At 40.6% G+C, this 21,579-nt stretch overlaps 1 protein-coding gene across 4 annotated transcripts in view; it reads left to right on the top strand.

Annotated features, from left to right (window-relative positions):
• Positions 1 to 21,579, top strand: part of LOC128738815 (protein phosphatase 1 regulatory subunit 12C) — a 129,367-nt gene that overhangs the window by 54,907 nt on the left and 52,881 nt on the right. For all 4 annotated transcript variants that reach the window (XM_053834223.1, XM_053834222.1, XM_053834221.1 and 1 more), the window contains exon 3: positions 17,469 to 17,581. In XM_053834223.1, the coding sequence (XP_053690198.1) occupies positions 17,469 to 17,581 (113 nt within the window). The remainder of the gene's footprint in view (positions 1 to 17,468; positions 17,582 to 21,579) is intronic.

Raw genomic sequence — 21,579 nt, 5'->3', positions numbered from 1 at the left:
AATTCTGAATCGCTTGAGTTGTATGGCAATCATCATCGTTAATGTTTTCGCTTACCCGATAAATGTGTGTATTTCTAAACCGTCCTAATTAGTGGGTGGCCATGGTGTGGATATGTTTTCCCTGCGAGCATCTGAACTAACAGAAAATAATCCCCAGCAGTAGCAGCAGCAGCAGCATTGTATTTAATTGAGTTAACTAACGACGCTTTCGCACTTCTAGTATAGATCTATCGATAAACATTTTGAAATAAGCTCGGTCCGTTCCGTTCCCACCAGCAGCAAGAGCCGCACGCAGTTGGACATTTATCGCAACACAGATGTACAGAGTCAGTGCACCTCTAGACGGTAAAACGCGCAAAAATGACAAGTAAAAGTTGTACATGTAATTAATTTTGAAATCTATCATAGACAAGAAATTTTCGATACGTCTCTGTCTGGCCACGAATACGTACCTACCCATAATTGCCGTCAGTGAAATCGTTGACTGATGTACGATCAAACTGACCGCCGCTGCCGCGGACGTTTGTTGCCGACTGTCGTTCTGTTATAATATACAGTGTCAGCCAAGAAGACACCAAACTGTCAGTAACGTTTATCCGACCAGTTGGTCACCAATGTTGGTCAATGATCTCGGGGGAAATCAACTCCGATGTTATTCCTGATTTGACAACCTGCATATTGAATGCGTAGAGCGGCGGCAGCTTTATGTTTCTGTATTTTTCCCTTCTGTCCTGTCCCTATTGTATGAACGAATACGTCCAAAGTTGAACCGTTTACCATATTTTATTTTTCACACCATTGCATAATCGCACCTACCGAACGCGCTTTGCAGAATTCCTGCGGGCTTGACGTGAATATTTAGGCTAGAAATGAGATAAATCTCGACTTACGGCTGAGGCAGCTGGCTAAATCTCGTCACCGTTGTTGTTGCTGTTCCGATCAGCGTCTCTTGTTTGACGGACGCGTGTTGTACCGCTGACTCTTTACGGTAATATCTGTGTATATACAGACAAGTGTCATGCTGTGGCAGCCCCGGTGATTATCATAAATCTTGCTCACCAGTCAACCAGTCAGCGAGCCAGCCAGCCAGCCAGTCAGCCAGCGTACGCGCGGACAAGAACAGGCCACAATTCTCTCGCGGGCGGCGGGGAACGAACCCAGCGACCCAAAGAGGACGGTGCTTAATAGAGCAATTACAATACGTACAAATTGCACAATTTATCTCGCCACCCCATTCGACGACTACACTCGTCGATTTTCGTCCACCCGATGGACTGAGGCTTTTCCGGAGGAGTTGTAACTTGAGTCGGCGCAAGTGCTCATTAAATACATCTAGTTTTATTACGGAAACGCACGGAACGTCAGCTTCCTAATGAGTTGAATTGTCTGGCTGACCCTTCTCTCTGGGATTGACAACTCAATCTACGGTTATTCGCTATGAAGGAAAGCTGTACTATTATTTTGTTTGCATTTGAAAGCTGTCATTCAATGACTTATCTTTGACACAGTAAGGATATAACTTAATCATAATAACGAGCTGAACCTGTCCAGTTATTGGAATTTGCGGCGTGTAACTACAATTGCGATGTTTATTTTATTTACCAGCAATAAGTTTGAAGCTTGATTTGTGGCTATGAACATGACGGTTGAATTTTGTGATCGATTCGAGTATGGTTCTGTCTAACCGTTCGCTTGTATTGAATGTACCACCACTTTGTTGTCATTTAATGGTAAAAGGTTTGCTATATTTAGTAATTTAAGTACATAAATTTGTGCTAGGTGCGTCAAATTTTCCGTCATTTTTTGACAGAGGTTTTCATCAATGGGTACATCTTGTAAAGCTAGTTTGACTCAAATGTGAGCATTTTTGTTAAAACTTCAATCAATTGATATTGACATTTGAGATGTAAAGTTTGAATTCTGCACAATCCACAGATGTTCATCGGGCGAGACTTTGAATTCGTCTCAGTCGTTTTCAGGATTCTGCTCTCGTCATCGTCATCGTCAGTCAACAGTACCACAAGGATGGTGTCGTCAGAATTTACCGCAAATAATTTCTGCTTCATCACTGGATCTCAATCCCTGTGATTACTATGCACAGAGACACATGCGCAGTAAAATTAAGAGCTCAAAAAGTCACACTTTGCAATCATTCAAGTAACTTTTCGTTATAGATCAAACACCTGTTTTTGTGTTGATCTTGAAATTGACTATTTTTACGCGATTTTCGGAATTTACGCGGTGTTGTTAAGACGAATTTTGGAATTTCTGCGGCTTTTTTTCTACGCGATTTTCGAAATTTACGCGAAAGTGCTCTATGAGTCTATATTTACACGTAGTTTTGATACTCACGGGTTTTTACGCGAATTTTTGAATTTACGCCGTTATTTGCGTGCGCGTGTACTCGCTAGTCAAATAGCCGTTAGCTATATACATACTCGCAAAAACTCGTCGCAGTGCATGAATAAAGCAGCTTAGCGCCGGAGTGGCTCGTGCTGTAACAAGAACTTGTCTCCACTATACTTGATCCACACCTAATCACTTTTTTCGCTTCGGTACATAAAGCATCACCCAATCGGAATTATCCACAAAGGCGGAGAAATATACCTTGTATGACAGTTCGCGTCTTGCACAGTGCTTAGTAGACTACTTATAGACTTGCTGGCTACGCGAATAACTGCCAACTATAACCAGGCACCACCTTTCAGTGACCTTTTGAGCCATTTAAGCCACTGAAAGCAGATGACCTGCGGGATAGTAAGCGGGATGGTTGGACAAGGGGTAACACCGTAGACGTAACGTAGAATAGACCTGCAGTAAAATTAGCATTCCTCGAAGCCAGGCTTGGCATTCACTTTTCGCTTTGATTTTGCTCTTTTGATTACTGCTCCTCACCCAAGCAGAATTTGAAAAAGTGGTGTATAAGGGCATTTGTAGAGCTAGTAATTATCTATAATATTGCTGAAGAAAGTGAAGTTTTATCTTTAGTATTTACGGCGCTGTAGGGCAGCATGCCGTTGGTAGCAAAAAGAGCGCTCTTTTTGCTACCAAGGGGGTAGCAGCCTTATAGCGCCATAAATGCAAAATGCACAGTAATGCTTACTTCAGCAATATTGTAGATAAAAGCCAATTCTACAAACGCCCCATACATCACTTTTTCAAATTTTGCTTGGCTGAGGAGCAGTAATCAAAAGAGCAAAATCAAAGCGCAAAGTGTATGCCAAGCCTGCTCGAAGCTGTCTGTAGACGGTCCGGAACTTCACAGGCAGGGAGATGTTACGAAAACACTGGACAGTTTCGCTCAATAGGCATGTGGGTTCGATACCACCCGTACAGTACGTAAACGTCACCGAGAGAAACGTCAGGAGCGTGGTTCGAAATATCACATGTAGCATAACAGCATTATACTTAATGCAAAGTCGATAAACAGTTACCTTCGTCCTAAGTGTAAAGCTAAGTTAAAGTACCTAAAGTTAACCCAAAATTCGCAGTGAATTGCGTTAAACTAAACTAATTCACCGCGCAGTTAACTTCGAGGTATGATAGTGGTTTAACAAGCCCGTCGTCGTATGTCCGAAACTTGGTTGGGCGTTGTAACTAGAATCAGCAGGATCGTTGCACAAGCCCCGTAATTGTCCTGTACTCTTATAACCGGTTGTGAAACCTGTCGATAAAGAAGGGTCAAGTCTTCGTTTGCGTTAAATTAAAATATTAGTTGCTCCGTTAAATTGGTTACTGCTGATCACTTAGTTGAACTAATTATAAAGATTAAAGTAGACCAAACATCGTGTTTTTGGTCTTGACCTTGAAATGCGGTCAAGCATATATATTAATATTTTTTGAAACGGTGGTTCTACAATTGATGAAAGGACGGCATGGGAAAGTAATGAACAATTTTTGAATGGAGGGAGGGGGTTACAGGTAGCTACGCTTAACAAGTTGTCGTTGTGACTCCTACCTTTTGTCCAATGCTGGAAGGTGCATGGATCGAACCAAGCTATAATCTAAGATTATAACCGGATTCGAACCCACAACACCCGGCCCCTGGTGCCCCTACCGTCCCTTCATCAATTGTAGAACCACAAACAGCCGCCGATGCTGTGTGCAGACATTCTGCTACCTACACACTCACGAACGCACAGACTCACAACGTCTTTTGTTACAGCGTACTCGCTAGTCAAATAAGTCGTGAGCAACCAGCTACCCTTGAGTCCTAGAGGCCAACTGGGATACAGGTTTTGCATAACTTTTTCATTTCTTCTTTATCTTCGCTCCCGATTCTACTCACGGACGGGAGTGCGAGTAATCGGCATCAGCAGTTCGGGCTGCAATGACGAACGTGAGCGACGACCGTAGCCGATAGCTATATACATACTCGCAAAAACTGGTCGCAGTGCATGAATAAAGCAGCTTAGCGCCGGAGTGGTTCGTGCTGTAACAAGAACTTGTCTCCACTATACTTGATCCTGGGTTACTTGTCGTTAATTCGTTGAGCATCTCGATACACACCGTTCGGCTTCAACTTAGTTGAGCTATCTAGCCTATTGGATCCTTCCATATCTGAAGCCGGTAGGATTTTTAAAGGACTTTACTACACATTCGTCCGGTATCTTTGCGATGTGGCCGGTCCACCATAACCTCCCAACTTTTGCCAGGTGTTTGATGAGAACCTCTTCAAGCAGTGCCTGCAGCTCGCGGTACATACTGTTAGTGGAAGTATTAAGTTTCTCATTTCCCCATTCTCCATGCGAAATATTCAAATTTACTTGGACACACAGTCATAACTCTTAAGGGGACATGAACGACTAAAATTTTTGAAAAAATCATTATTTTTTTATTTCAGATTTTGATTCTGCAGTCTTTTTCCGCTTATTTTGATACTGAATTTGTAATGATCCGACCACGAGAAGTGGCCGAAAAACGATCATACACATAAGCATTCCAGTGCGGCGTGGAACAACTTCGGTGGAATAAAACGCCGCTCCTGGAAAACCACGATTTTCAAACTCTATGTACCTTTTTCTCACAAACTACACAACGTATTGGAACAAACTTTTTTTTGTTTTGTTGGTAGTAGCTTGGCAAAGACTTTTATAACTTTTGAGTTTCGTAAACAAAACAAATGTTTGGACCTTTTCAATTGGAAACAACAAAATTGGCAGATGAAGAATGCATACACCTTGGCCCGTTGATGACAGGTGGCAACGATAGAACGCGAAGTAAAGCGATGAATTGCAGTCATCAATCGGGCTTTGTACGAATTAGTAGCCAGCTGAAGTTCCATAGTTATTGCACTAATTTTCCCGGTGGCTCTATACGGACGTGAATCATGGACGCTGAAGGAAGTTGATCGACGAGTGCTTGGAGAGGTATTGTGAAGGTAATCTCAAGTAACAATGTAAGTTTTATTGTACTCTTATTGCGGGTTTCAATACCAATTTTGGTCATAAAAGCGTAATAAAACTCAAATTGTTACCTGGGAATACCATGTGGCAGGCTGGCCACGTGGCCAGAATACCCGAGGAAAGAATAGCCAAAACTATTTTCAACAGAGAACCAGGAACAGGCCGTAGACTCCGGGGCAGACCCCGTACCCAGTGGATATGCGCGTTCGAGGATGATGCACGTTCAGCCGGTGTTCGAGGGGATTGGACAACGGTAGTCCATCATCGACAGTACTGGAGAATTCATTGTATGTGACATATTTCGTTCGGCGCAAGATCGCTAGCGGACCATCGCCATACTAGATTGATGCGACAGTCACAGTCAAGTGGTGCGATAGTTATTTTTTGTTCCTGAGTTGTGGCCGTAAAATTAATGATTCACGACGGAACATGACCGGTCGTTAGTTTTTTAATTTCCAGAAAAAAAATCACCGTACGCATCTTTACGAGAAATTATTTGAAGAAAACGGCCAAGTGACGGATTTGTATTGGCTGGAGTTCCTTTGTTGACTAAACAATAAGTAATGACATCGCATCCATAACACAGGATCCAGGAAAATCCCATCGTGAAATTTTTGTCACTAAAATATAGTAAAAATAAGGAGAATTCGATCCAAACTAAACGATAATTTTTAAAAATCATCAAACAATTCAAACAGATGGAGATATCGGTCATAAAAGACAGTGAAATTTTACAACTGAGGATACTTTAAGGAAAGAGTAAGGCCACTTGATTCTACGCTACCTTAACTGGGCAGGTTTTTTTTCATTTTATAATTGTCAAATTCATTTCTTTCATAATTGGGCGAGTCGTTTAGATCTCTAATTCTAGATTTTGATTCAAAAAGCTCGACTATTTTTGCAACAATTTTCTGACGTACACGAGAGTAAATCAAGTCATAACTATTTTTACTTTTCTAGAGAATTAGATAAAAGGCTTAGTTCTGGTAAAAAACATTTGTGCATGACATTTTCCACAAATACACGTGTCAATGCCCCATAATTTGCGATAAAGGCATCGCAGCTAAAACGTGGACTAGTTTCAATCGCTAAATTAGATATGCTACATTCCACCCACTGCTACTGTGTGCTACAATAAAGCTCTAATAATTGTTTGTTTCCACTAGCCATAATCAAATTTGCCACTCATTCAGTTGCTATATGCGCGCACATGGGGGACCTCTTCGTTCAGTTTGGCCTCGAAAATCAAGAAGCACCGAGTCAGCAGCAGCGAGAGTAAGTGTTTTCGGCGATAGTAGCGGATCTCTATTTTTAGTAAACGACCACCGCCCTTTTTACGAGGGTGGAGGGTCAGTCAACGGGCATGAACGAAACTGGATTATAATTCCAAACCGTGCCCGTTTCCACACGATGCTGTACGCATAAAGTTGTAAGCCACTCGAACGTTAGCCGAACTCCCATGGAGCAGTGCTCGAAATAATCGCGCCGATTTGCAGCGTCTATTCAGATTCCCACGCGTATTTGGTAGGAAAGCAGCAAACTGTACAATATACACGGATTAAGATTGCAACAGCAGCCTCCAGTACAAAGTGTCGCTGCAATACCTTCCAGGACTCCGAACCGATCAGACAACTCCATCACCTGTAAGATTTCGTCCCACCAACAACCGTTGGCTCTAAGTCAATTTATTTTCTCGATGCTGCATATAAGTAACTAACCCGAACGGCTGTGAAGCAATTCACTGAAGCACGCGCTGATTGGAAGTCGACACAATAAATTAAGCTCTTTACGACACCACCCGCACCTTGCTCGAGCAGGAGTGTGTAGTGCAGTTTTATGCCAAACGCCGTCTTGTTTCGATCGAGCATCGACATTATTTTCCCTGCCCCGGCCCCTCCTGGATCGAACCGACCGAAGCGTCAAACGGATTCGGTAGCAGACAGTTCGTAATCTTATATGGACAAGATGTCAAATAAATTTTCAACGGTAGACAGTGTTGCCAGGGGGCTGCTGGCAAAAGCTGTTATAATCGCCAAAATAAGCATAAAAATCTCACAAAACATCATATCTTGCCTAATCTGAGAGCGGATCTCTTTGGCGCGGCGGTAAACGGGAGGAATTATAATCGCCCGAAAAGGTCGTTAGATATCGGTTATATTTATCTCCAATGTGCCACACAGACAATTTACAACTCTGTCATCCACCTCATTCAAGCCATTCATTCATTCATTCATAGTGCACTACCCAAATGTGAATGGATAGACGACATGAACACCGGCGTCGTCGCTTTCGATCCACCCACACACGGCACACGTTCAGTGTACTTTTGGTAGGACGATGGTTCTGTATTGACAAAGGTACCTACAATACACATCAGAAAGCAAAAAAAAAGTCATTTCAAGTGACATAAAGACAAAAAGTCTTTAACGACTTAATATGGAAGTCAAGAACGAGCTTAAGCTTCAGGGCCATAAAGGCAGTGCCGCAGATTAGGGCCATACCGGTTGCGTGATTTCAGGTTGTTGAACTTTGAATCAAATTCAGAAACATTGCGCGCGTGGTCTAATAATAACGTGACAGCGAAAAAAAAGTGCGCTACAGTGACCAAAGCGGCTGATCGACCGCAATTCTTCGTATCAACTTCAAAGAAACTGAAACAAACCGAACCGGTGCGGTGATACAAACAAACGACGACTACGATCAATAGGTAGGTAATTCGGTTCAATACGACGTACGCAGCAAAAATGCTGCACGGCAAACCGGCGAGGCAACACACGGTAAATTTGGCAATGGTCACCAATGCGTATGACAAATTAAAAAGGCCTTGAAATTAATAGGTTGCATGTCACAGAAGTTTAGCATGTCATGGTGGGTTGTAAACACGTAGCATTGAAGCTGTCCGTTGGATTGGGTCAATATAAATAATCACAACATTTTACATGTGGTTTATAACGTTTATAAAAAATGACTGAAATAAACATAATTGTTTTCAGTAAAGAAGGTCTTACTCACAAAACAGACACTGAAGTGTAATTTTTCAATTTTGATTGCAACTAATTACCGGTCGTCAGTGTAGTTGAACCAGCTGAATAATTTTCAACTCGCTATGCAGAAAATTGGCAATGATACCAATTCGATGGTGGTCAATCGATTACGATTGGTAGACGATTGAACTGTAATTAAATCACTACACACTATTCCGCAATGATGATAATTGGCAATAATCACACCAAGGCGATTCAGAGGCTACTCTTGTGTCAATTGTTGCAGGATAGGTATATTTTTAAACCATGTTTCTGGTACAATAGTATGCATGTTGTATAAAAAACTATTTATTGTTATAGCTTAATGTAGACCAATTGGTGCCCACTGCTGTTGGATATCGTTACACACCTTCCGAAAACATTTGCATTAGATCAAGGAATATTTGTTTGCTGAAATGCTGAAGATCTGGAGGTTTACTCAATCAATAACGTCTTTGTTTCTGTCATAAAATTCTTCCTTGCAAATTGCTTATTCCCTTTAAAGCAAAGTTATTGGAATTATCGTACCGAAATAAACATAATGGTTTCAAATAATTCTAAAGCACGATCCGGAGGAACGGTTTCAGAATTTTCGGAACTAAATATGCATTGCTGTTACGACATCTTGGTTAAGGTTAGTTAATCTGCACATCTGTTATTTTCTCATTATCATCAACTATATTACCTATAACAATGTTCTAAACCAAAATACTGCTGAGTATCAAATATTCTAAAACGATCTAGTTTTGAAGAAGTGATGTAGATCCGGGCTGTAGATGAGAACCTGTCCTGGCGACAGATAAAAGCCATGGCGGAATCCGTCGGTAGTGGAGATGTTTGATTTCATCCATTTGTTCTGCCGGATCAGCGGACATGGACACACAAGTAAGTAAGTAAGATATAGATTCAAGATAATTTTTTTTTTGTAAAAACGTAAATTAAAGATGAGAGAGTTAGTTCCGAATGAAACTTAAACCTACAAACTCACAAAAAAAAAGTTCCGATGTCGGCAAAATTTTGTTGAGATTTGGAAAGCCGAGCGTTCGGTTAAATTTTTTATGATACCAAACGTAAGTAAAGATCCGTAAACGTCGATATGCACCACCGAAATTTTTACCGAGCGCTCGGCTCTCCAAATCTCGGCAAATTTCTTGCCGATTTTGTGTAGCTTCTTACAGTTGAATTACCAATATATTTCATAATGGTAGCCTTTCCAATAAATAGAGGTAGAAGAAAGTAATGAAACAGAAGTGTTGATAGTGTCTCCAGAGCGAGACAAGACGTGAAAAGAGCAAAGAGCGGTAGATTAAGTAAGGGAGGGTCTTGAAGCAACGCTGACTGGGTTCAATAATTCACCAATCATGGGTCCTGGAGGAAAAGATGGGTTCGAATCCTGTTATGATTGGCTCTCATTACAGCTTTGTTCGACAAGCCAGTTCTACTTTCCGAACCAATTTTCGACGCACCGCATCAGGACCATATTATTCCCTTGTGCATTTTATTAAACGCGACATAATTAGGTGACACTCTGGACGATGAAAATGTCAGGAACTATTTACCACTGGGTAGTTCCAGTGCCGCAGTGATAACCGGTATCGGGTGCCATCGATACATATTATCACGCCTGTCATTTTATTTCAAGGATGCCTGATGAAAATGCCTGACATGTCATCGTCAGCCAGCCAGCCACCAATCGGCACCCACTTTTTGTTTTGTTTGCAAATTAACCCACATCTGACTGCTGTGGTTAAGCAAATATATACGTATATAATAATAATGGGAATCGCAGAAATGCCAGCACGTACGAACAATTTGCACGATTTGTTCGCGTTCATATTGTCCGTGGAGAAGCCAGTCGGTCCTCAACTGTGTGAGCGATAGCCAGCCACACGGCATCGAACAGTAGTGGCAGGCAGCAAAATTCGTCCAGTTTCACTTTCTACTCGACAACGCGAACATGAACGTATCATGAATCACTTATGGTGATACTTGATGGTAGTTTTTCTTTTTTTTTACCGGAATGCGCCAGTGAATGTTGTGTGCATCTTATCCAAGTTTTATGTTTTATTCATGCGTCATTCGGTTTTAGGCATGTAAATATTTACAACCGAATAACGTTGAAAATCTTTTCCTAACTACCCAACAGTGTGTATTTTCCTCACAAAGTCAAAATTTGGTGAAATGTTATTTTCAGTAATTGATCCATTCCGTTCATGTTTCATAATTTGTTCGCTAACGCTGTTACAAATGATAAGTGTTTACTAAAGCTGTTATGTGCGACGGTTAAAATAAAGTTACTAGACTGTAACAGAAACGGTAGGTATGTGAAATAATTCGTACGATACTGTGACCTCTTTTTTGCGGAAGGCGAATTCACACAAGGCGGCACAATAGAAGTCCCAACTTTGGTTACATTAAAAAACTTGAACGATCTCCATAACCATTATTTTCAGGAAATTAATGGGGAATAAACATAACAGAACAGTAAAACGATATTTCCATCCGGAAAAATTCAGATACCAATACTTAACTTCTGGCAGCTTACCTTTTGCGATTACGAAACGTATTTTTTCTACGTTATTAAAAACAAGCTTGCAACATTGTATATTCTTTTATCAGCACAATATAGATCGGCTGCTGGGGTACGTTGGCTCACGAAGAAATCGTTCGCCGTCAGATTTGTCGATATTAACGGCTTGCTTAATACTGCGAGTAAGTACGAATGAGTGCACTTGCACAATATGTCATTCTAAAAATGCACAGCCGCGGAGAAAGTACCGCACCGCGAATCGACGTTATTTCCGCGCGCGCACTCATGATTCAGCAGGCCTTTTGTTTCGATCGTTTTCGTTTTCCAACAGTTTCTGGTACGAATACTGTGCAGAGAAATGAAACTGCAAAAAAAGTAAATAAGCAATAAAGAAATTAAGTCAATAAACGGGCATTGACTGACTGGCTGTGTATGTACACAGTCAGTCTGCTTGGATCGAAGCGTTTGTGCGTGTCAGCTTGCGGTAATACGCGGCACCTTTTGATTGATACCCAAATGTCGAATCCACTTTACCTGCCGTGAGAAAAGATATGCTGATACTTATATGTAATTGGAAGCGTCATCAATGGCAATCACTTCAAACATTATCTTTATTGAATGGACTCAATTCCAGATTGCGAAAGGCATCCGAAATGATGGTACGCAGATATCTGATAACATTCACAGAATGCAAAATAATTAGTTCGTCGTGAATTGTACTTGAGGTCAATTTCTTGGAAATTATGCATTTATTGCGTAAAACCAACGGAAGATCCACTTGGATTGCCCTTCAGAGTTCCGCTTTCTTGAAGAGAAATAATAAAAACAATATTTATGTTGGCTTTGAAGCCGGAGCCGACTATAGATAACATCTGATAGTTATGTGTGTGCTGCCATTTGGATTCATAAGCCGATTTTAATTTTGATGAAGGACTGTGTGTTAGCAAAATTCACGGGGGTAAAATGAAAATCTAAAATTTCATGCGTCATATAAAGTGGCCAGATGGTTATAAGTTAGTAATCTATTCAATCGCTATTTTGTGTGTTTTAATGCAGTAATTTCCATGATTTTGAATGAATTTTTATTTCTCTCAATCTTCCAGTGCCTGCATAATAATGCCCTGTTTTGAGCTTAAATTTTACTATGTCCCGCGCATTGTCCAACTTTAGCAACTTTCTGGATAATGGGATCCTAAACACACGATGTTTTAAAAATGGCCAGCGGTTTCAAGTTCCCGTTAAACATTGCCCACGTTTCAGGCCCGTAGAGCACTACCGGTCTTATTAGTGTTTCGTACATGGTACATTTGGAACTGGGGATGAAGGTTACCAGACCTTAGGGTCTTGTGGAGTCCGTAGTAAGCACGACTTGCGGCAAGAATACATCTGCGATTTCTCTGCTGCAGTTGTTATTCGACGTAATCAACGACCCGAGGTATACAAAGTCGTCCACCACCTGAGACTCGCCTTCGTCAATTACCAGACTAGTACCTATGCGCACTCGATCGCGCTCGGTTCCTCCTGCTAACAGGTACTTGGTCTTAAACGTATTCACCACTAATCCTACCTTGATTGCTTCACGTTTCAGTTTAGTATACTGTTTAGCAACTACCTGGAACTTTCTTCCGACAATGTCCACGTTGTCAGCGAAACATAAATTGGCTAGATTTATCAAAGATCATGCCCCGTATGTTAACATCCGCACGTTTCATAACACCTTTTAGCACGATGTTGAACAGAAAATACCATCGCCTTGTCGAAGTCCCCTGCGTGTTTCAAACAGGCTGGATAACGCACCTAAATTTTTCTCCCAGCCCCAGCACTGTATACCATCCATCGTGGCCTTAATCAGTCTTGTCAGCTTCCCGGAAAAGCCGTTTTCGTCCATAATTTTCCATAGCTCTTCACAGTGGATTGTATCGTAGGCGGCCTAGAAATCTATGAATAGGTGGTGCATAAGAACTTGATATTCGCGACACTTTTGGAGGATCTGTCGCAGCACAAAAATTTGGTCCGTTGATCGCCCGTCCACAAAACCGGTTTGTAAAGGTTACCCAAATCTACTTGCTAGCTGCGACAGACGGCGAAAGATGATCTGAGAAAACCCTTTATAGCTGGCGTTGAGGATGGTCGCCCTTCTAGTATATTGGGCATATTACTCCCTCTTTCTACTCTTGTAGCTCCGGTAGATGTTTTGTTTTCCAGAACCTAACTGTCAGTCGATGCAGACAGGTAGTCAACCTATCCGGGCCCATCTTGTTAAGTTCCGCTGCGATGCCGTCTTTGCCAGAAGCCTTGTTGTTCCTGAGCGGCTTGATGGTTTTGTTCACTTCACCTATTGTGAGGGTCAGCACATCACCATCTTCCGCCGTGCTGATGTAGCCATTACTCATGATGCCTTGGTATTCCGTCTCCGCGTCTTTCAGGTGTTCATTGTCTCACCAATGACTCGTGTACTATTGTCTACCAAGGCCTCAATCGCTGCTGGTTTATCCGTATAAATAAGAGACTGAGTATTCTCACCTGCAGTAGTCTAGCGGTGTCAAATCACGCAAACTTAGCGGCCAATTTACAGGTTCCAAATGAAACTACCACGAGAACCGTGGATGAAAAATGAGCGTCAGCAGGAAGTAAAATACCGCACCGTGGCCAAATTGTTACAACTGGACGTTGCGTCGTTTCAGGGCAGAGCGAAATGACTGAATCGCTTGAACCGAGGATAAAAATGCTTGCCTTCAAAGTGAGAAAAAATGGCACTTGCCTTCAAAATGACATTGGCACACTTCGGTGGTCTCTGGGAGGTGGTCGTGAAGGTGGCGCAGAAGAATGTGTCCCGCAAGATCATTCCGTGTATCTTTTGAATTTCGTTCCATTATTTTGGCACAAATTGATTCGTTAATAAATTCTCAACCGCTCCTGCCAATGCGCTCATTTCCTGAAAGAATCCAGCATGTTGACCCTGTCCGGCTAAAACCAAATTAGACTAATCTCAAGTTTTTAGTCTTGATCTTGAAATGCGGTCATACATACCAAATTGGCTTGACAGCTTTCAAAAACTACAGCTGTTCGTTGAAAATTTTTAGTGTCACCGATGCGCAGAATATCTACAAGAAATACAGTGGACCCCCGTTCGTTTGAACAATCCCTCATGCAAACTAACGGGGTTGGTTTTTAATTTGAACAATTGGCAACCCTAAATATGCTAGAACTTGTGTGAACTGGCTGCCCTGCTCTTTGTTATTGTTATGGTGGGTTGATTCAGTTGGCGGTTGTAAGCAGCGAAAATTTTTTCTTCGATCGGATTTCTACCAGAATCGTTGGGAATACGCAATGTGAAACAGATTAAACACGCTATATCAGTACAAACAAAGCATGCAAGTATGCATTGTCTGCATAAGCAAAAGATGCCATGTTGAGAATGACATTTGAACTATTTTTAATTTGCACGTCGTGCAAACCAACGGGGTTCAAATTAAAAAGTGTTCATATTAAAAACGGTCAATCGAACGGGGGTCCACGGTACATAGGATACCATGATACCTTGATACTGACACTGAGTGCATGGTCGATTGGTAATCGTTATAGTCGTCGACAAATTACAGCTACCGCTCCGTCGGGCTCTAGCACGCATCTTGACTACTTCCCCCGCCCGATAGCGTAAAAGAGTCTGCTTCCGTACAACCAAGGTTGAACACTGCATCTGAGCTGAGCAGATTCTAAAAGTAATGATCAACCGAAAAATCGTCCAAAAATAAATCAGTTTAATACATAAATGCCAATGCTAGGAGAAATCTGCATCAATAATTACACCTAATTATCTATCGTCTGTCCATGCTAACTACAACAGTAAACAAAAGCGATGAATGTATATCATTTCTGTATTATGACATTTTGTGTGACTGGTCACCGCACTTAAGAACATGTTTGCTTATCTGACATGGTATTCCTGGTAAATGTATAGCTGTATAGCTAAATGTATGCTGATAATGTCAACCCTGTTTCAGTCCCTGCTTAGGAACGTTTGTTCGTATGAAAGCCCTCTATAATCTGAAAGTGTCAAACCTTAGTCATGGTTAAATATTTTAAAAATCCAAACACTAACTTTTTATGTTAGGAGATAGAGGCACGGTTTCTTCGGTAAAGTTGTAGAAAATGTAAAAACAAGCAACTTTGCTGAAGAAATAAAATTTCCATCTCCATTCAGTGGATTTTCTTAGTAAATCCGTTAAAAATTTATGTTTTAAGTGCTTCGACAACTGTCTAGAATAAAGTACTTTTGTAAAATGGAACTAACAAAAGTTAGAAATGAAAAATTAATTTTAAGGAATTAGGCTATAAATTTGAAAGTTTTTAAGCTACATTCTTGATTGGGGAAATAAATTTAAATAGTTCGTTGGCAAATAAGTGGAATTTCTAATGGGGTGTAATGATTCCTTCTTAAATAACCAGTTCGTTTGTAGAATGTATTGATCATGTTTTGTTATCAGATCTGGTTGACTTTATGATTTTCTATAAATTTTTCGTTGCACATCAATTGTTTCGCCATTACTGCCAATTGGTATCACTGATACTTCATGTCGGCTCGCGGCTAAATATATCCTTCAAGTTTAACAGCTGCCAAAAAGTCGCAGCTTTTGTCGCCTTTATTCGTTAATATCCGTATAGACGCTTAAAACCGAATTGCTATGTGAGCTCAAGAATCGAACCGCAAAACCGTTCAATTACTCTTCATCGCATCGATTTGGCATTTAATTAAAAACTTTCTCACGTTTTTTTCCTCCACTCGATCTCGATTCGAAAATTATATCACCTTCGCGGCGGTAATTCTCCACGGTCCATATTTTTTTGTTACTGTCCGTGCAGTAGACCGTGTGGCGACCAATGGTAAGCAGAAGAACGAGTTATTCACTTTTATCATAAATTACATTTCACTGTAGGTACTTGTTTGTTACTGTGCACACAGTCAGGGATTGTATCTGCTGAGCCGTCCGAATTGGGAACTGCAACGAATTGCACTGCACCCGTCCCGTAGTATATTTGCATGTTTGCTTCTTCGTACAATTACAATACAATGAAACGATCGTCTCGATCCCTTCAAGTGTCAGCCGCCTCTATTTACAGTTGTGTTTTGCTTGCATATCGTCTCGTGTCGTCTATACTTAACTCAACCGAAAGGTACATCGCGTCTCCATTGACCGGTGTTCATCGACCCCGTTTAATCCTCGTGTAGAATGAGGCGAGGTGTGTTCGGTCAAACTGGTATCTCCCATGTCAATTGATGGCTGGTGACCCATCTGATGTGGCTTCTGTGCAGGTTGTATAATATAAATAAGTCGGGTTAATGATGGTATGCTCGAAGTCAAAATAAAAATAAGGTAACCGTAAATATAGTATAAATAACATCGGTATTCTTTACCAATCCATGTCATTTGTCTATAAATACATTGCACATAGCGAAAAATAATCTGCTCTTATTGTTGCTTTAGTTTTTGAACAGACTTGAGCAAATTTAGTAACTGACGCATCATCTTAATTCTTGGCAAGATGATAGCGTAGTAAACATAATTCGAAAGCATTATTTTTGAACCTAACCTGCTGACAGCTACTAGAATAGTGTTTTCTGATTCAGAGATTTTTTGAACAAGAAAGCACTATTCTCACTACATGATTTGTCAAACTGCTGGGTAGAACGATACATATCGTTCGGCCATCCCGGATCTAATTCCCATTATTCGAATGATCTTTATTGTATAACAAAGGTGGAAAAACAACAACAAAAAGTGGCCTCTTGAAGCCGGTGGCAACGCACCATCACTTTCCCATTTGGTATCCATTTGATCAACCAAACCCTTCCTCTTCGCTTTCCTTCCTAATGTTGGTTGGTGGTCGGTTGGAGTAATGGAGCCGTCTGGTTGCTCAACATCGCAGAATACTAATGGGAAATCGTTATTTCATCTTTATTAGCTACTCTCCAGCTGAATTGAACGCGATATTGGGTGCTTCTCGCGTACGGTAGCAGTTTGAACAATTAACCTTGAGTTGAAATGTATATTTTTGGAAACGGCAACACTTTTCTTCTCCCTTGTAGGTTTTAGCGTTTTGTCTTGCTTTTCAGCTCTCACCCCGGATGCTGCTGATCATGTCGAAACGGTCGGTGGTAGGTGCTCTGCTGTCGAATTATAATGCGGTCTAGCTCTCGGTATGATTGGTCGATCGGTCGGCAATATTGTTGTCGAGGGCAAAACGCGAAAAACGCCGATGTTTGCTTTTGCTCATTTTCACCACCCACCACATCGTTGCGGATGGGTATTGGGAGGTATTTTTAGACTGACTGACTGCTTGAGATATTCAAGCCGAATTCTGTTCCGGAGTGCGATACTGATGACACAAGTAGTAGTTTCCTGTAATTTTATGAATGTTGGAATGCAGATTGATGTAGATTTTCTCGTTCGAAACATGCGCTACGCACGATGATTAACTGGTCTTTCTATTTTCTTCTCCCGTTTGCAGGCCTGTATAGACGATAATTTGGATATGGTGGAATTTCTGGTACAGAATGGAGCAGATGTGAACAGGAAAGACAACGAAGGATGGACTCCCCTGCATGCCACATCTTCCTGCGGGTTAGTTTTTTTTTTGCGTTTTGTATGTCTAACGAACCATTTCGATTAGTCAGTCCGTTGTGAAATTGTTCGTTTCTAGCCAGACCAATCTAGAAGATAACTCAAACTTTTCCATGTAATAGAACATTTTTTAAACTAAAAAATGAAAAAAAAAATGAAAAACTTAAGTTAAACTTTAAACCACTAACTTCTAAGTTAGAGTGCAATACCTAGATTAATTAATTTCGTGTAAAATTAGAGTAATTGGATTAAAACTTGACTTGATCTGACTTATCAATTTATCTGCAATTCTTGAAGCACAAAACAAACATTCAGTTTAATCGTGCGAACGCATTAATAATGCTACTTTTCTAGCTTTTTGAACAAGATGATAGTTTTATTCGGAAAATACAGACTATAGTTCAGTATACTATTAAGTATCTATTCTGTAACGGTCGTTTCACTCGCTACATAATGCAAAGCATCTGCTTTATAAAGGTAAGAATAATGCATATAAAAGGAATTGGAAACCGCTAGGTGCAATGTTCGACACGAACTGAGATAAATCACGTTCACCAGTTGTCGCTCCCATAGGATTTTATATTGTATGCCAGAAGGGCATTGGGTTAAAAAAGGGCATTGGGTTGGTGACACTGTCTTGCTGATCGTCTTTTGCGGCAGAACTCTCTCAACTCTCATGGGACTCTGATATTCGTTTCATGACGTTTGCAAAATATTCTTAAAGGTATAAACTAATTTTTATGCAAAATTGTCTTTTTGATGTTGGGTACATTTCTATCTTCTAATTCGAATAGAAATTGAATTAAATTTATCGTAAAACCGCGCTTGAAATAAGACTTAAATTTGATCTGGAATTGGAGCTGGAGTTGAAAGTTGACTTGTAACTTTACTTGAAATTAGCATGAAATTGAACTCAAATTTGGATTAATTTACTTTACTTGGTTGTACTGTTCTACTGGTGTTGACTTTTCCAAGGCTTTGGATAAGGTTCCGCATATGCTAGCAGTTAAGAAAATGAAGTGCCTTGGCCTACTGGAGTGGAGATATACACTTGGTTACGCTATCTAACTGGTCATGCGGCTTTCGAAAAAATACAAGGACATAAATCATATGGTTTTCCTATAACGTGTGGTGTTCCTCAAGGCAGTATTCTGGGACCAGTAATTTTCGTGCTTTTTGTGAACGATATTTGTGATATACTTGACTCTGGCAATTATTGTTATTTGCTGATGATCCGAAAATCTTTAGAACTAATACATTTTCTCTCGATTGCGATATGTTCTACAACGAGACATAAACAACCTATTGCTTTGATGCCTCGTAAACCGTATGAAAGTAAATATGTCGAAATGCAATGTTATTTTTTTCTGCCGACTTCCTAACCCGAAATATTTTACATACAGAATTTACGAGTACAATATAAACCCCCTGCAGCTCTGTTGAGATTCGATATGTTTATTATTTACTAGCTGACCCGACAAACTTCGTATTGCCACAAATTAACCTGTGTTGTACATAAATCATGAATCTCGGATGATCTTTGTCACAATCTCGAGTTTTGCAAGCCCCCCCAGTGGGCGGCGCTTCCGACGGCGGGTCACCGGCAACACTCGCGACCGTCTCGTCCTGAATGATCTAGTGTTACTATAGATAGTTTTTGTGGTCTTGTATTGACTAATGTTTTATGGAAGAGTCTCGAATTTCTCGAGTTCGATTAGTTTTTGAGTTTCGCAAAAATTTCTGTTTTATTTGTATGAGAGTCCATATCCCCCTACCACAGAGGTGAGAGGTCTCTAACTATCGTAAAATAAATTCAAGACTCCAAAATCTCCCACATGCCAAATTTGGTTCCATTTGCTTGATTAGTTCTCAAGTTATAAGGAAATTTGAATTTTATTTGTATGGGAGCTCCCCTCTTAAAAGGGGAAGGGGTCGTAATTCACCATAGAAAAAATTTCTGCCATCTAAAACTCCCACATGCCAAATTTGGTTCCATTTGATTGATTAGTTCTCGAGATAAGAGGAAATTTGCATTTCATTTGTATGGAAGCCCACCCTCTTAAAGGGGAGATGGGCCATAACTCGCTTTCTAAAGAAGAGAGGGGTCTCAATTCACCATAGAAAAAAATCTTGCGTCCAAAACCACTTACATGTCAAATTTGGTTCCATTTGCTTGATTAGTTCTCGAGTTATGAGGAAATTTGTTTTTCATTTGCATAGGAGCCCCCCCCCCTCTTAAAGTGGGGAAATCCATAGAAAATATTCTTGCTTACAAAAACACCCACATGATAAATTTGGTTCCATTTGCTTGATTAGTTCTAGAGTTATGAGGAAATTTGTATTTCGTTTGTATGAGAGCCCCCCCCCTCTTAAAAGGTAAGGGGTCCTAATTCATCATAGAAAAAATGGTTGCCTCCAAAAACACCCACATGCCAAATATGGTTCCATTTGCTTGATTAGTTCTCGAATTATGAGGAAATTTGTATTTCATTTGTGTAGAAGCACCCCCTCTTAAAGTTGGGAGGGGTCCTAATTCACCATAGAAAATATTTTTGCCTCCAGAAATCTCCACATGCCAAATTTGGTTCTATTTGCTTGATTAGTTCTCGAGTTATGAGGAAATTTGTATTTCATTTGTGTAGAAGCACCCCCTCTTAAAGTTGGGAGGGGTCCTAATTCACCATAGAAAATATTTTTGCCTCCAGAAATCTCCACATGCCAAATTTGGTTCTATTTGCTTGATTAGTTCTCGAGTTATGAGGAAATTTGTATTTCGTTTGTATAGGAGCCCCCCCTCTTAAAGTTGGGAGGGGTTCTAATTCACCATAGAAAATATTCTTGCCCTCGAAAACTTTCACATGCCAAATATGGTTCCATTTGCTTGATTAATTCTCGAGTTATGAGAAAATTTGCATTTCATTTGTATAGGAGCCCCCCTTCCTAAAGTGGGGAGGAGTCCCAATTCATCATAGAAAAAAATTTTGTCTCCAAAAACACCCACGTGCCAAATTTTGTTCCATTTGCTTGATTAGTTCTCGAGTTATGAGGAAATTTGTATTTCGTTTGTATAGAAGCCCCCCCTCTTAAAGTGGGGAGGGGTCCTTATTTACCATAGAAAATATTCTTGCCCTCGAAAACTTTCACATGCCAAATTTTGTTCCATTTGCTTGATTAGTTCTTCAGTTATGAGGAAATTTGTATTTCATGTGTATAGGATCCCCCCTCCTAAAACGGGGAGGGGTCCCAATTCATCATAGAAAAAATTTGTGTCTCCAAAAACACCCACATGCCAAATTTGGTTCCATTTGCTTAATTACTTCTCGAGTTATGAGGAAAGTTGTGTTTCTTTGGTACAGAAGCCCTCCTCCCCCTCTTAAAGTGGGGAGGGGTCCTAATTTACTATAGAAAATATTCTTGCCCTCGAAAACCTTCATATGCCAAATTTGGCTCCATTTGCTTGATTAGTTCTCGAGTTATGAGGAAATTTGTATAGAAGCCCCCCCCCCCCTTTTAAAGAGGAGAGGAGTTATAATTGCCCTTATAAAGAGGGGAGGCGTCTCAATTTACCATAGAATAAATTCTTGTCACCGAAAACACCCACATGCCAAATTTTGTTCTATTTGCTTGATTAGTTGTCGAGTTATGCAGAAATTTGTTTTTCATTTGTATAGGAGCCCTCCCTCTTAGTGGGGGGAGGGGTTTCTAACCATCACTAACACCTTTCCTGGCCCCAAAAAACCTCTACATGCATATTTTCATGCCGATTGATTCAGTAGTTTTCGATTCTATAAGGAACATACGGACAGACAGACAGAAATCCATTTTTATAGGTATAGATTAGCACGATTACTTGTAACGCATACGCTATTTGTGGCTTCATCCGTCAGAATGCCATTTCTCTGCGTACACGGGAATAACAGTTGTTCCAATGCTTGTTGCTGCTTGTCAGCGGTTTTTAATTCCAGCAGAAAGAGTTCTTCAACTAGACTCCTTTCAAT

The sequence above is a fragment of the Sabethes cyaneus genome, chromosome 2 (assembly GCF_943734655.1).
Source record: "Sabethes cyaneus chromosome 2, idSabCyanKW18_F2, whole genome shotgun sequence".
NCBI lineage: Eukaryota > Metazoa > Arthropoda > Insecta > Diptera > Culicidae > Sabethes > Sabethes cyaneus.
Note: the sequence above shows the minus strand (reverse complement) of the source record. Positions and strands in the feature narration are given on the sequence as shown.